This window comes from Temnothorax americanus, unplaced genomic scaffold (assembly GCF_048541705.1).
Source record: "Temnothorax americanus isolate GAGA-0224 unplaced genomic scaffold, ASM4854170v1 Scaffold3, whole genome shotgun sequence".
NCBI lineage: Eukaryota > Metazoa > Arthropoda > Insecta > Hymenoptera > Formicidae > Temnothorax > Temnothorax americanus.
The window spans coordinates 7,765,871-7,781,083 of NW_027509442.1; the positions used below are offsets into that span (position 1 = coordinate 7,765,871).

The window sequence follows — 15,213 nt, forward strand, 5'->3', positions numbered from 1 at the left end:
TTGCGAATTATCAAGTTAAAGCGGAAAATTCTATATGTTATTTTTGGGGAAAGAGATTATTCTTTTTACAGAGATCATTTATATTGGTATTATAAAAAAAAGTACATTTACAAATTATATTTTTTCGAAAAAGAACGTTAGTACAGTATCTATGCACAAATACACATAAGTACTATATTTCATTGCACTGAGATTAGTTTTTTTTCGTCATTGGTTTTTAAAACCCTTTATATAAGAGTTGGCAGAATGATGGGTATTTTAAATTAATGGTCAATACCATTTCTCATATTCCAATCAATATCTCTGACTTTGCCTGTCATAATACTTTCCCGAGTATTTGCTGTATCGATCGCTGTAGCCATCATCCTGATATTTATCTTCCGTTTTATAATAAACTTCAGGTGCCGTAGAACCAACACGACCTTGCCAGTAATGGGTCCAGTATAAATCTTCTGGATTGATATCGTGTGGGTGTTTGGCATTTCTGAACACATGTACGCAATACACGAGGCTACCAATCAGTGTCAAAAAGCCAAACACAAGAAATATTATTCCCAAAATCCTACAAAAGATATTTACATTACAAATACAATTTTATAGAATATGGTATCTCTAATATATCTCTAATTTTTTGTACAATATATACATTGTACACTCTCAACTATACATCTATATATCATGCTTTTCCTTTACGTTACGAATAATCATTAAAAATATGCAATTCTAATTTGCCCTTTACAACTGAAGTAATTGAACTTATTTAAAAAATTTTAATCTCACGCGATGTAAAAATTTATTACGCAGTACTCTTACCAAACGACTAATGGCTGGAAGAATTGTATGACGATAACGAAGCCTAGAGTAACTAGAATCAAGCCGAGATTGAGAAGTAACATAAGGCAACAGACACCCTTAGTGTTTGGACAGAACGGATTAGGTGTCGACATGGTTTCCACAATTATGCCGCCTTTCCGTGACGTACGAGTTTTCACCGTCGAGGTGCCTGACCTGCCGGAATCGTAGCTGTAATGACTAGGCGCTCTGTGATCCAATCTGGAGCTTGGTGCGAGGCTGGGGCGTGATACTCGACTGTAACATAAAATATAAAATATATATAGATTTTGCACTACGAGTATATTTACGGTATAATTGAATATTATATGTTTATAAATTTGCAACCTTATGTCGGAAGTAGCTCTGTACGCAGCGCTGGTGACATATATATCCGAACCGTTGTCACAAATGCTGCCGTGCGAGGCACTTTTGCGAAGCGGATGCAAACTATGCTTCGAAGATCCTGACAATACCGAGTCACGAGTATTATGCGCACTTCTGGATCTCCTATCTTCTTCTCTGTCACACCTATCTGCGTGGTTCTTTCTTGGAGGTTTCACCTGAAAAAGAAGATTTTTATAGAAAATAAAAATAACGAGACTAAATATATAATAAGAATGTGTACACATCAATATAATAGAATAGAAGACTTTAAGTTAAAAGAATATCTTTGCTATGTGGATATAAGATGCATTACCATGGTAGTATGTTCGTTGGCAACGATATATTCAGACACGGTGCGATCCGAGGGAGCTCTGTGGCTCTCCTCGCCGTCCATATTGTAATCACGATTTGCGTTAACGTGATATCCAGCATATCTCGAAGCATGCATTTTGGAGTCTGTGTCAATCGACTGCGCACAGGGAATGTCAAAGACAAACGCGTGACTAATCAGAAACGTCCGTTCAGCTCATCTGAAACAGAAATAAATATTAATTTATCCACAGATTGTCGAAAACTACACAGATGATAAAGGGCGAGAGAGGATTACGTTTAGACTGCACAGACGCAACGTAAAAGCGCATCCGTTTTCATTCCTATTTAAAATATATCGCACATTTTTTAAAAGAGACTCGTGCATCGGATGCATTATTTACGCTATCACCCACAACAAATATGCTTTCGCTGAAAGGAACAGACATTCGCGTTGCCAAGTCCTTTTTTTCATATATATTTTCGTTTTTATAGTTTCATTCAGCAGCGGCCCGTTTGAGGCGCGTTCTATCCAATTGTGTATTAGTCCTCCACGGTCGAATGCAAATTTATCGTTAGGTATAGCGTTCCTTTAACTGCTGCCTGCGCATAACGATTGCAAAACGATGCATCATTATGGGATTGTCTCGCGGTCCGTAGGCAGTGCCCACGGCGCGCCGTTCATATCGCATTGGGCAAATCCTTATTTAGTACGATGATGTCAACTTGACAAGGACACGTGCAACGTCTTCGATCAGTATAATGCGCGCGTACTCTTTGCCCCCCTCTCCGATTCGTTCGCCCGCGATTCTTTCAAGACGACCTTTCGTTTTGTTTCGTTTCACGATATAAATTGTCATATCTGTCACAGTTACGTCTTTGTTAAACACGTACGTTCAGCGCGTCGTCATATTTCTTTGACCTTTATTGTAAAAAAAAAAAAAAAAACATTTCCTGCGATTGTATCCTCAAGAGCAAAATATATTTCATGATAAGATAAGCGATGTAACTCGACGATCGGATTTTACGTCGTTCCAAAATCGCTTCGAGGCGATTTCAGCCCTGTGAGAGATAAATATCTAATTTTAAGATCGATCCCGTAGAAATTATCATTTCTCCGGAATTAAACGCCCGTGTTGCCAGATCTAAACTAATCTTAAATAACTCGATCTCCTTTTTTGTGTTAGAAAAATATGTTGTCGCAGTAAGACGAAATAAAATATATGGAATGCGGATGGTATACGTGCGAGTGAGTTAGAGAAAATCAAAATTGTAAACCAAGTCCACTTCTTGGCGATACATAAGCTGAAATTAATAAAAAAAAATATATATATAAAACTCGATCTCTTTTTTCTCTCTATATAATTTCACGAGAATTTATCTCAAGCGATCGACCTGAGAATTCGCCACAGCTCCGCTCGAATTCATTTACTTTCTACAAAATAAATGTGTGACAAACGGTATCGACGATTAATAATTAATGCCATTCGTCGTCTAAAATACGTTCACTCTCGTCAGCCAACCGGTTATTAAACTCCCGCATCACGTTTTTCTCGCGTTATAGTCGCGATTTTTAAACGGACCCGTGCACGCAGGAGACGAAAGCAGCGGACTGCGACGCGCGCAGGCGCCGCAGATCCGATGCGACATGCGACCTGTGCGCGCAGCACGCATTGCACCGTCCTCCCACGATATAAATCCCCGAAAAACAAAGAAAAAAGAGCGAGGGAGGGAGCGAGCGAGAGAGAGAGAGAGAGAGAGAGAGAGAGATGTTCAAGCGAAGCGTACACGCGGGACCGAGACCGAGATCGCGTCGCGAGGGACGCACACGCGCTCGCATCGATCGGCGCGTGCGGATCTCTTCGTGGATCGGGATCGAGATCGCTCGATCGAGAGAGGGCCGCTCGAAGGGCCCAGAAATGCACGTCCTCGAGGGGACGTCCTCGAGAGAATCGGGGACCAGTCGCGGGCTGGCGTACCTTGCTCGGGAGGGATTACGACGCCCCTCGCGTGTGCCGATCCTTATCCGCGGGCGATTCCTCTCCTCGTGGTGACGCGCTGGCCGAACGTGGCGTGCCTGGATCGTCGCGACATATCGATCGCTCGATCACGCGAATATTCGCCGCCTCCTTTGGTCCATCCCGGTGTTTCTCTCTTCCTCTCTCTCTCTCTCTCTCGCTCTCCCTCTTTCTCTCTCTCTTTCCTTCTTTTCCTCCTTGAGATCGGTCGTCCCTGGTCGTCCCTGCACTCGCCCGAAGGGCACTCGCGACTTCGCGACGATTCCGACGGCGACGGCGTTCGCGCGGATCCGCGAAACTCGTGCGAGAGCTCGAGCTCGAGACGCGATCGACGGCCCCGGACTCCGGAGCAGCACGGCGCGATCGAGCCCCGCTGCTCTCTCGTCCGTCTCGCGGCCGAAGTCGCTGGAATGGTCGGCGGCCGTCCCGCGACCCGCGACCGCGAGCGAAAGGTGTGTTTATCACGGCGTGTGCTTTTCCACCACGCGCTCTCGTCTGACGCCTTTAAAAGGCGAGTTCAGGTGTGCGCGCTAACTAGTCCTCGCCGCTCGCGATCGCGCTTCCATCCGGCGCGGCGCGTCTCTCCTCTTCCTCTCTCCTCTTCTTCTGCGCGGATTAAAGATATTAAACGGACGCGAAATCAGGTCGCTCGTCTCGCGAAGGGAGATCTATCTGAGCTTTATAGGTGTGCGACCTACGATCTTGGTCCAGAAATTGTCCGAACGCAATATATGTTATGGGATAGAGAACGTATCTTTTAGGAGTTCGAGAAATAAAAATGAAACCCGCAGGACCCTATAAATAACAGCACGCGTGAAAATGTTTCGGAGGATATCGCAAAAGTATAAGATCATGGGAACAACATCTCTGTATAATATTATTATATAGGGATGTGTGTGTCCCTGCATATGTTAGGTGCATTCTATTTATTTAAATGATATGGTCTTGTGTGTTATATTGGGGAAGCTTTCTTATCGAGTTGCACTTTCTGTGTGAATACATATATATCTACGTCTAGAACAGAATACAATTCTAACTATTGATAATTAAAAATGTAGAATGCGAAACGACGATAGAATGTTTTCGTGCAGTTTGCGCGTCGCATATATGTTAACGATATCAATCAACTTTTTGCTTCTTCGCGTTTCAGGAAGAATAAGAGGATTTTGTGACGATCCTCGAATCAAGATAATAAAACTGATACAAGAACACTGTGCGGTACCTTAGACACCGAAAGTAGTTTTACGATCGTACGCGGTTATGCAATATATAGATTCAGGATTCGGCCCAGAAAAAGAAAACTGGTTTTTTGAAAGCAGTCCAGTTAAGCCCCGATCTCGGGGATCAAGAATCTGCAAAGTGGGTTGGTGTTATCTCGTAAATTTTCTGTTAAGGCAAATATATATCGATTTTCGTTAATCGTAAATCGTATTTTATTATATCTCACAAAGGCTCGAAACTATATACGAAGGATCAATCAAATTTCGATCGTCCTATCGCGTTTCGCTTTTATATATACTTCGATTAATTTCTAGTTGAATTTGAACTCGGATTTTCGGCTCACTACTAAAGCGCATATCTCTCTGCGCCACAATCGTCACAAATATTTATTAATTGTCTTCTACTACAGTCTCCTATATTTCAAAAATAATGAAAACAACAGATTCTGCTCGGTTTTTGCTATCTGTCGTCAAATTGCATTACGCAGATCCTGAAATGTGTACACTTGTAATTAGAAAAATTAAAAATAATCAAATTTAATCATTTCTGTCGGCTAGGTGCCCACGACCCGTATATATATATATATAGTGTAATACAGCCTTTTATATATATAATATAGTGAGTTAGATCTCTCTCAAAGTAGAAATAATTGCAATTACTTTCTACACTCGTAGTATAGGAAAATAATTTACATTTTATCGCACATTTAATTACTACGGTTTTTACATTTAAATTTATATGCTTCGCTGCATTATTCGAATTTATTCAAGTACGACTTAAAAAGTCAAATTATTTATAATGTACGTCTATTATTATACAAATATTTGAAGATTTTTACATTTAGATGTATAAGAATGTCTCTTTTGATTTTAATTTTCTATTTTCTCTGGATTTTTATGCGTATAGATCGTAACAATCGTACATATCGTACCGCGAGAAAAAGAAAAATCTTTTCGTCCTTCGATGGCGCCCGACACGCATGCGCGGGGCGTCGCTCGCGGGAAATCGCGCGGCGCGGTTCCGATAACGCGTTGTATATAAACATTGATCTTTCTTTCTCTTTTGACAGCCCTGACGTCATCGTCCGCGTTTAGATACACACACGTTTTATATGAAGTTTCCCGTGAATGGAGGGTTCACGATGTCGCAACACGGAGCTGCTCTGCAAACGTATAATCAGGAGCTCGTCAAATGTAAGTCCCGTTTAACCTAAAAATTATTTGTCACTTCATAGGGGATGACGCGTGGCTCAGTGCCTACGCGAATGATTAGTAACACCAAGGTCCGTGGTTCGAATCCGACCCGGCCTTCGTCCCATATATGCTTTGTTGAGAAGTTTTTTTCCGATTAAGATTCTTATGGATTAATGATCTGCACGATTGGGAATCGAAAAGGATTCACAATCTGCAAGGTTTAAGATTCGTAAAAAGGATCAAAAAAGATTATGAACGTGTGTGTCACGGTGATAGTGCGAATGAATGAATGACTAGATTGAGAGGCCATGTGTCAATCACCGATGGTGCAAGACACTTAATAGCTCTCGCCCGAGAGCGACTGAAAAACCCCCTGTCACTTCATAAGTTTACAAGGAAGATAAGCGGAATGGCACGACACAACGGAGAGATTAGTTTGAGTTTTTTGATTAGTCTGATTTTGGAGATTTGAAACAAAATACAAGTACACACGCGCAATACGCTTGTGCTACGTAACCCCCGTGGCGTTAAAGACACCGCAATTGCCAAACAAGAATTTGTCACTCAAATATCAGATCTCCAAAACACTTTGTACCACACCATATCGTGACGCGATATCTTTAGGAACGGGATCACTTTGATCGTTTGTACTGAAAAAGAAACTTGTTTTCCTAGGTTTAGAAGAGATGAAGCTGAAGCGATCGGAACTTCAAGCTCAGATAGAGTCCCAGGAAGAAGAGAAGAACAACTTGCAACGTGAAATCGAAAAGATGTCGTGTAAGCTTACACAGTTGAACGACAGTTTGGCAAAGAGAATCACGGTCAGAAACGAATACGATAGAACAATTGCCGATACCGAGACGGCATACGTGAAGGTAAACGTTGTATTTCTATCGGATATGGTAATCTTACCGGTATCGCGCGTCTCTCAAGTTATACTTGTTTTATCGTAGATTCTAGAGAGTTCCCAATTATTGCTTAATATGATCAAAAAAGAAGCTGTCAGCCTGGATCAAACTTTAGTTAAAGCCGAACAGTATCGATAATAAGATGTAAATTGGAATTCGATAAAAAAATTTATGAGGGGCCAGATATCCAGAAAATGCATTATCACAGAGATATAGTTTATTAATTATAACAAGTACAAAATTGTAAATATAGACTTTTAGAACATTCCGAGTTTCTTTTATAGCCTCTACAAAATTTTTGAACTATACAAACGCATATTTATGTTAATTATGTTATTTGACTATTTTATAGAAATAACATTAATCAGTCTACATGTGTGATTACTGATTAAACAAAATTTATAACCGAACGATAATTCTATTTATAAACTCGAACGAATACATATTCGGTATATAATTTATCACGAAATAATTACAAGTACCATTAACGGTATTGTTTTACTTAAATGCGATGCGCGCGTGAATAATATGTATAATACTAACAATTTAACTTTTTACCAAAGGGTATTACGTATATAAAGACTGATACGGGATAAAATCTATTCTAGAAAAGTTACTGAATATTTTTTACAATAAAATCCGAACGTTTTCATATAATTATTATTTTACAATTGCTATATTTTATCTCCCTTCATACGTATGAACATACATGTGTATATCAATTGCATTTCAACTTCTTTAAAATATTCTTGTCAAGATATGCTATCGCGACACTTTATTTTCCTCTTAACTGGATAATATATTTGCATTATTTTTATAGATTTAAGCGTTTCCGAGAGCTTTCTGCTCGTTCCATATTTGTAAGAGTTCGTTCGGATCTTCGTATCCATGCGACGTTATGACATACTTGTAACTATATTTTGTGTAAGCTTTCTTATAAAAATGAAACTCTTCGCAATGAAACGGTACTATGTCAGCTTTCTTAGCTACTAAACCTAAAAAGATGTCGTCGAATCTGAAGTGCTCGGTATAGAAACTTGTGTAGTACAAGTCCAAAAGGGCTTCCTTAGACAGGATATATGCACCGGCCGTGACATATGGCGGCCACAAGTGATACGGATATTCTTTTAACGTGACGTACCATTTAGAGAACTTGTGCCGATGTGGCGCAGATCGCATAAATACGAATCCAGCGAACAGTCTAATGTCATCTGGCAGCTCCAAATCGAAAAACTGTCGTTTTACTCTGTTCAACGTAGTTGCATTTAGCCTGAGCAATCGTTCCTTTTCTGTCTTACGGCTTTCGTTAATCCGTCCATCTTGTTTCCCATACACATTTTTCCGACTATCGCTGTTTGTAAAACTTTGCGTAAAAGACATTTTGATCGTTGGGTCGTACGTCGCATTTTTATTATTAAAATTAACGTCGTTATAATCGATCAAATCCGACCGTTTGATTTCTCTTTTGTGCGCGCTGTACACCTTTCTAGATTCCATTAAGCGAAATGGATAGTTAGCCGGGTTTCTAACAAACGTCACCACGTTCTTTACCGATACGTACATATCGTCGTCGACAAACACGTAGAACTTTGAATTGGTACAATACTTGACCAACCACTTGAAACTCATCATTGTTTTTATAGTATTATTGTAATACGAGTCTACGAAGTCTGCCTGTACGATATCCTTGTAGATACCTGCCTCTAGTCTTAGTTTGGCCTCCACTTCCTCGTCCTCCGGATGTGTACCCACTACAAAAATAGTCCTAGCTGGCACATCGAAGAATCTCTTTTCAATTCCCCATGAATTACGTATAGCGGTCCTTCTATCAAAATTCTCTATAGCGGACTTGACTACGTATACAAGACGAAGCGCGTCGTCCGCATCTTCCTCACACTTTTGTGACTGCTTCAAGATGAAAGGATATCTGTACTCGTTTATCGGCTCAACCTCGGGCTTCTCATTGCGTCGCAGAGCACTCGCGAACTCGTGTACGTTGCCTTCGTACGGATATGCAAAGTTTTCGTCGTACGTGATCTCAAATACGTGCGCAAACGCTCCGAAAAATTCTAGGAGCGCTATCGTGCCGAAGCAAAAGAGCACGTATCCCAGTTTAACTTTTGACACGGCGCGTCGACATCTTTGGAAATAAAGGCGGAACAAGTAGTGTTCGAGCAGGTAGCGGCACATTTTGTCAGCCAAATTTCCGCGTAATATTCCGTGCAAGTTTTCTCCCCCGAGTTCCCAAACCTGCGATAGAAAATTTTTTCCATGTTTAATATTTTTTATTTATAAAAAAAACACCACTTTCTCACACACGAGTTGATTATCGAGAAACAATGTCTTTAATTTATTGTCTCTTTCTATAATTTGAAAACACAGCAGCTATTAAAGGGCAGTACATTTTTTTCTGCAACGTGCAATAAATTTAATTGGTCCGATCGTTCAATTAAATTAATTATATTATACAAGGAGTCTCTCTCTCTCTCTACGCGCCATCAGAGCTCGAATTTGTTAAGTGGCAACTTACGGATTGTCGACGATCATTTCTCGTTCGGATAATACGGAAGAGCGTACAGATATCTTGTCATTTTAAAAATATAAATGCGAAAAGATGCAGCATGCATGCACCATTCCCTTTGTTTTTTTTCTTCAACGCCATCTAACCGATCCCTTTCGGAAATATATTACAAGCGCATTCGGAAGTGGATAGTGGCGCCTCTGTAGGAAATGCCCCAACTAAAAGTCTGATCGTGTGCAGCGGACTTGACAATCAACAATCAATAATTAAAATATAAAGGCTTGAAAAAAGGTCTTGTCACAAGCTTCCTGTTAGACGGAAAAAAATTCTCAGAAGATAACATTTTATGTGCTGCGATCGAGATTCAGATATTTTTCAAATTATATTTAAAATACAATTTATAAAATATAGTGTGTTTAAAATAATTAAAATAAATATATATAATACGAGAAAATACGGAGAAAGCAAAGATCATATTTATTTTATATTAATTTTTAATTATTTTATTTTTAGAATATTATTGTGCGATATATATATATATTGTGCATATTATATATATTTTTTATTATATTGTACGATTTGTTTATAATTTTAACTTATCAAATTTGTTAGATTTAATCGCAGTTACTATTTTTTTCGTTTTTTTTTCCCCCCCAAAACGCGCTGGCGAGGTTGACCCTATCGCATTCATTGTCCACATGCCTGTTCGTTTGTCGTGCTTGCGAATAAACTCCAGTGACTCGGAAGGATGCACAGTTTGCGTTTTATTTCGGGTTGATTGGTTACCGATTGGCAATTCGATATTGAAACGCTTCCGAGTACAAATTTGCACAAAAATGAATTGCGCGTAGTCGCTTTGACGTATCCTTTACACTGTCGTCCTTTTTCTATATCTTCGGCTTCCTTCATCTCCTCTCCTTTGATCGCAAATCGATCATCCTATATAACAACAACTTTGTATCTTCTTCTCACACAGCATCGTCTTTGTAAGCTGCTTCCTCGACATTTTCATCCACGGCACTATGCACAGAAAAAAAAAGAAATGTTGAAAGAAAACTTGCCATATACCGCATATATACTCGTATATACGCATCAAGAATCTATAATCTTGAAATAACATATATATTGCGTTAAACGGAGAAAACTTGCTTGAATTAAGTCATTTATATCTCGATTTATATAGTTCAACCCAAGAAAAAAAAGTTGAAACAAAGGGCTAAAATTCTTATAAGAAGATTATTATAGATTGTTGCGTATATACGAGTGTATATAAATGTTGATTTGACATTTCTTGTTTTTTTTTTCTGTGTGCACTCGCTCGTGGGTCATCGACGTTCGAGAAGGACCGCGAAGTGCGGTCTTCCTCGCGCAAGAATTTGCGGCTCATTCGTTTCACGTGGCGAATGAATCGCGAGTCCGTTTCTTTTCCTCGCGAAAACGACGAGCTCCTTATCACGCCGAGACGCCTCGGACTCGCCTGCCGTCGTCAGTGGGTCTTTATTCTTTATCGATTGACCGAGCGGAAACGCGATCGGGCGAGAGAAATGTCTCTGACAATGTTTTCCGCTCGAAGGAATCAGCGACGTCGCGCGGTCGTGCGGGGATATCCTCCTTCGGCATTGGCGACTATATCCATCGATCGCGTCTCACGGATATATGGGTGCGTTTGCTCGGCTCGAATCGGCGGCGCCTTTCGACCTCGATTCCGATAATTTGACACCGCGATTATTAATCTCCATATATCGAGACCCCATCGTTCATTCGTCGTCATCTCATCGCTGCTTGCCGTTGATATCATCGCTTCCGTCGGAGTTTCTGACGATCTTCCGTATTGTTCAACGAGGACTTTCCGAGAGAGAGAGAAAGGACTTGATTTTTCGGATTAGTCCTGTCATTTTTAAAATTTACAATTTTTCTTAACTAATCGTCGAACAATAGAGATTATACATATCTCTTCTTTGTCTCTTTTCTCGGAACGTATCGAGTGCCGGAAGACAATCCGTCTTAGCTAGAGATTACGCGTATATTTTCCGCGGAATTAAACAAACGACAAATTTATTGTCCGCTCGTTTATCAGTCCACGATCTTTTCATATTGTTTTGCAAATATACGAATCTGATTCTCGTTTAGCTGGATGAATTTATTATTCTCTTTGCGTTACCATCCTAATCGCGCCGTCACAAAACCGCCGGAAACGATACCAAAATTTCAGTGCGACATCGCTTTTCGAAAAGCAGAAAACGCTAGAAAACTCGATATTTCTCTTTTCCCTTTGTTTCATAATTTCCACGAATCACTTGAACATATATTTATGGCGTCGCTATCAAGCGCGATAATCAGGATAGCTGTAAATTCACGATATTCTCTATAAACAAATAAACAATGTAATGGCTCGTCTAACAATAGTCGTAAAAGTATGCACTATGCAGTAAGACGTGAGCAGCAAACTATTGACCAATCACAATCGATTATTCTTGAATTGTAAAAATCCCATTAATCAACAGCTTTTACCGCTTACGTCTTACTGCGTACTGTTGCGGCTATTGTAGACGAGGAGCCGCATAATAATGAAATGACCGAAAGGTGATGATATAGCTTTTTAAACAAAAGGAAGCGTTAAATTGATCGCACATTTTGTAATACAATATGATAACCCCGATTTAACTGCATTTCAATCTTTCTTTATATTGCATAATCTGTATTATCTCCACGGTGAAGTATTTGTCCGTAAACAACAATTAATAATAGACCCCTGTTGTTTGTTCAAGCAGCTTGACCTTAATGAAGGGTTTAAGTCTATCATTTTATCACTCGTGTTTAAATAAACCCCTATATGCCTGGACGTGTTACCTTCCCGGGGCTTGCGCAGTATATATTTTTTCCGGAGCAAGACCCATGAGGTGGATATGCCACAGGTAAACCTGTTAGAGTCTATCATGTCTTTATTGAAAGTAGATTTGCAGCTGGCTAAGAGCGAGAAGAGGAGAAACGAACGGCGAGATGTGCGTGTGAGAGAGACGCGAAACGTCAAACAGTAAATAGCTTTTAGATCACTTTGTCGACGGTACAAGTTCTCTAACACGACGATTTTATAAATATAAATTCGTATAATTGACGATCAACGGAACGTACAATGCTGACAGGAGTGATCGACGGGTTCGTATATCGCAGTTCCATAGTATATAAATCCTTCATTAGCAAACGCGTCGTCTTGTTCCCACTTTACTCCTAATTATATATTTTAACAAATGTTGGTTGGAGTTAATTGAGCGGCACAAACCGTTTATTACGAAACAATAACCAATTTTAACAATCGCATACTTATTTTATCTTCGTCGGCAATAATATTTTGTTACTTCTTTTCTATGACACATGGCGAGATGCCCGATGAAGATGCTTTTTGCAGTACTCAGTTGTGCTGCGGGGATGACAACTTTACTGTCGGGCGCGCGCCTATCGACGTTGACGGCGACGTTACTCGGAGCCAGGCATCGTCCTTGATATGGACCGCTTACGGCGTCGTAGTCCCGATCATATTGGCCGTCGGCGTTTTCGGCAATGCGACGATCCTTGTCGTGCTGTCCGGCCCAATGTTTCGCGGTATCGCGTACTTGTACCTCAACGGACTCGCGCTGGCGCACATCGGCGTTATCCTGTCTTGGATAACAATCAGTTTGTACCAATTCGATCCCGACAGCGTGCACTGCGGAAGAAAACACTGCTTGATTGAAAAAAAAAAAAAAATAATAATAAAGAAACCGACTGTTGCGTCCACGTCCAAACTAATGAATTGAATTGATTTAATTCAGAAATTCGCGACGACGCTTGACTCATTCGTCAATTAATACTGTCACACAATAGCAGTCTTTTTTCTCATCGGTGCTCAATATGTTAGTAATCGTATAAATAAGGTGTTACGACACGATTATATTTATGTAACTATAGATATACATGTTTCAGCGCTGAGATTGGGCTACGGCATGAGCAACAATTACCCATCAGCTTTCTACCATGCTCACGTTGAACTCGTTGTTCTGAACGCCTTCTCGGCCGCCAGTGTTTTTATCATGGTCTGCTTAATTGTGGATCGATACATTTTTGTATTCTTCCCGTCGCGCATTCGCACCGGAAACGTGCGCAAGAACGTCAATTCCTTCGTACTGTCTTCTTTCATTGCCGGTTTCATGGTAAGCTGTTTTACGTGAAATGACACTCTTATCTTTCATGGAACTATTTGGGTTCTTTTATGTAAAAAAAAATTGACATATCAAACGTTCTTTTAAAACGATTTTTTTCTTCTAAAAAGCCGAATTGGCGAATCGGCACGAATGATAAGCGTTGTCGCTTATTGATTTATTCGATACCGCCGGTTTTCTCGATCAGCTGTTTTACGTGGGCGATATTAACGAGCGGATGCAACAGGCATATTATCTAATAATTAATACAACGCATTGTTAGATAACACATTTTATTCTGTTTATAGATTAGTGGTCCGCTGTCGGTTATGAGAATCGTTTATGCGGAGCAAAATGGATCCGGCGGTTCTTTTACATTGCGCGAAAACGTGGCCGTTACGCAAAGTGCGATGTGGAGAACGTATATTTGGATAATGGAGATCATAGTGCGAATTTGCCCGTCGATCATATTTATCGTGCTGAATAGTCTGGTCATTAAGAGATTTCTACAGCTGAATGTGCAAAGCCGACAATTCCACACCGTTACGGACAAATTTCGGACCAGCAACGCGCCCGATACGTCGTTATTGTCTCGCAATCGAGGATACAAGTATATAATAATATCTAATAAAAAAATTGATTTTATTTTTAGTTTCTCTCTTTAAAGCAAAAAATTAAATATTATATATATTTCTCGTCTCACCGGCCAGTGCCATGTGCTTACAAAAATCTGCACTCTTTGCAGAGAGGAGCAACACTTGGCGATATTGACGACAACGATGATTCTATGCTTTTTTGTAACGGCAATCCCGCCAAGTCTCACCCCGATACTGTATACCGATCGTCGCCCGTTGGACCTCGATTACCAAACGTTTCGAGTTTATTCGGCGATCGTCGAGCTCAGCAATTATGCCATTTATATTCTTATATATCTTGTCTGCAGCACGGAATTTCGAAGGGAGTTGCCGCGAATTCTACAAGTAAGCTAGTGTATGATCGCCTTCATCGACTATGACAATTCTACTAATTTGAAAATTCTGTACAACTGAATATTTATAACTGCGCGCAGAGAATATTCGCAATTAATGAGGGTACAATTTGATTAATTTCTGTAAACAGGGAAAATGTAATGAAAATACGGGGCAGGACGTTGATCAGCCGATAGGCGAGATCGAGGACTACAGCCGGCACGGCACTACTGTTCGACTGACACCGGAACATACCAAATTGAATTCCCCCGAGTCGCCGACCAAAGAAACAAAATTGGAGGAAGACGCGCAGCCGTCAGAGGCTACCTCTTTTATGTTAGAACACCGTGTCGTCGCATAATTATACGTTTGCGCATTACAGGATAAAAAGCAATCGGTTTATATTTGTTCTATGTATCATATGTATTTGTATTTGTTATACCGTTGTAAATTTCTGACGCGTCCGTAATGGAACTCTAGCTGTGTACAATTAATGCAGACTTTGAATTAATGTACAAAATCATTTAATCGTTTCAAGTATTATATAATTCTGTATTTATATACCAATGTGTGTATATCAATTTCTGTATTATTATATATAATATATACCGCTAATTTTTTTTTGGATTAATTAGATTGAGGTAAATTTAAAATTCGATAGTCGCGCGATCCTTTCTTCCTT

General features: G+C 40.0%; 3 protein-coding genes across 8 annotated transcripts; 1 reads left to right on the plus strand and 2 right to left on the minus strand.

The window, feature by feature from the left end:
• Nucleotides 1-7: 7 nt before the first annotated feature.
• Nucleotides 8-4,041, minus strand: LOC143900322 (uncharacterized). Of its 2 annotated transcripts, none has more exons than XM_077411526.1 (5): nucleotides 1,826-2,455; nucleotides 1,532-1,748; nucleotides 1,180-1,394; nucleotides 814-1,089; nucleotides 8-562 (listed from the first exon to the last, which is right to left on the minus strand). In XM_077411526.1, exons 2-5 carry the CDS (start codon nucleotides 1,664-1,666, stop codon nucleotides 295-297), a joined length of 894 nt encoding a protein of 297 aa, XP_077267652.1. In that variant the 5' UTR covers nucleotides 1,667-1,748; nucleotides 1,826-2,455; the 3' UTR covers nucleotides 8-294. The 2 variants fall into 2 exon arrangements, with proteins under 2 accessions (XP_077267652.1, XP_077267650.1); XM_077411524.1 differs by lacking the exon at nucleotides 1,826-2,455 and adding an exon at nucleotides 3,507-4,041 and having other exon boundaries at nucleotides 12-562.
• A 1,714-nt stretch (nucleotides 4,042-5,755) lies between these two features.
• On the plus strand, nucleotides 5,756-15,094 carry LOC143900316 (putative G-protein coupled receptor B0563.6). 5 transcript variants are annotated; one of them, XM_077411510.1, is made up of 7 exons: nucleotides 5,756-5,959; nucleotides 6,635-6,834; nucleotides 12,769-13,060; nucleotides 13,334-13,575; nucleotides 13,872-14,173; nucleotides 14,309-14,543; nucleotides 14,683-15,094. In XM_077411510.1, exons 1-7 carry the CDS (start codon nucleotides 5,878-5,880, stop codon nucleotides 14,890-14,892), a joined length of 1,563 nt encoding a protein of 520 aa, XP_077267636.1. In that variant the 5' UTR covers nucleotides 5,756-5,877; the 3' UTR covers nucleotides 14,893-15,094. The 5 variants fall into 5 exon arrangements, with proteins under 5 accessions (XP_077267636.1, XP_077267637.1, XP_077267638.1 ...); XM_077411511.1 differs by having other exon boundaries at nucleotides 5,758-5,959; nucleotides 13,349-13,575; XM_077411512.1 differs by lacking the exons at nucleotides 5,756-5,959; nucleotides 6,635-6,834 and adding exons at nucleotides 12,188-12,422; nucleotides 12,503-12,544 and having other exon boundaries at nucleotides 12,795-13,060.
• On the minus strand, nucleotides 7,086-9,614 carry Brn (beta-1,3-galactosyltransferase brn). The gene is made up of 2 exons (XM_077411517.1): nucleotides 9,398-9,614; nucleotides 7,086-9,117 (listed from the first exon to the last, which is right to left on the minus strand). The coding sequence occupies exon 2, from the start codon at nucleotides 9,055-9,057 to the stop codon at nucleotides 7,690-7,692; it is 1,368 nt and encodes a 455-aa protein (XP_077267643.1). The 5' UTR covers nucleotides 9,058-9,117; nucleotides 9,398-9,614; the 3' UTR covers nucleotides 7,086-7,689.
• Nucleotides 15,095-15,213: the final 119 nt, after the last annotated feature.

Coding starts and splice junctions, on each gene's coding strand:
- LOC143900322 (XM_077411526.1), bottom strand. CDS start 1,666: ATGCATGCTTCGAGATATGCTGGATATCACGTTAACGCAAATCGTGAT. Junction 1,395..1,531: donor CCAACGAACATACTACCATG/GTAATGCATCTT, acceptor CTTCTTTTTCAG/GTGAAACCTCCAAGAAAGAA. Junction 1,090..1,179: donor AGAGCTACTTCCGACATAAG/GTTGCAAATTTA, acceptor TTTATGTTACAG/TCGAGTATCACGCCCCAGCC.
- LOC143900316 (XM_077411510.1), top strand. CDS start 5,878: ATGAAGTTTCCCGTGAATGGAGGGTTCACGATGTCGCAACACGGAGCT. Junction 13,576..13,871: donor CTTTCATTGCCGGTTTCATG/GTAAGCTGTTTT, acceptor TTCTGTTTATAG/ATTAGTGGTCCGCTGTCGGT. Junction 14,174..14,308: donor TCTCGCAATCGAGGATACAA/GTATATAATAAT, acceptor CACTCTTTGCAG/AGAGGAGCAACACTTGGCGA.
- Brn (XM_077411517.1), bottom strand. CDS start 9,057: ATGTGCCGCTACCTGCTCGAACACTACTTGTTCCGCCTTTATTTCCAA.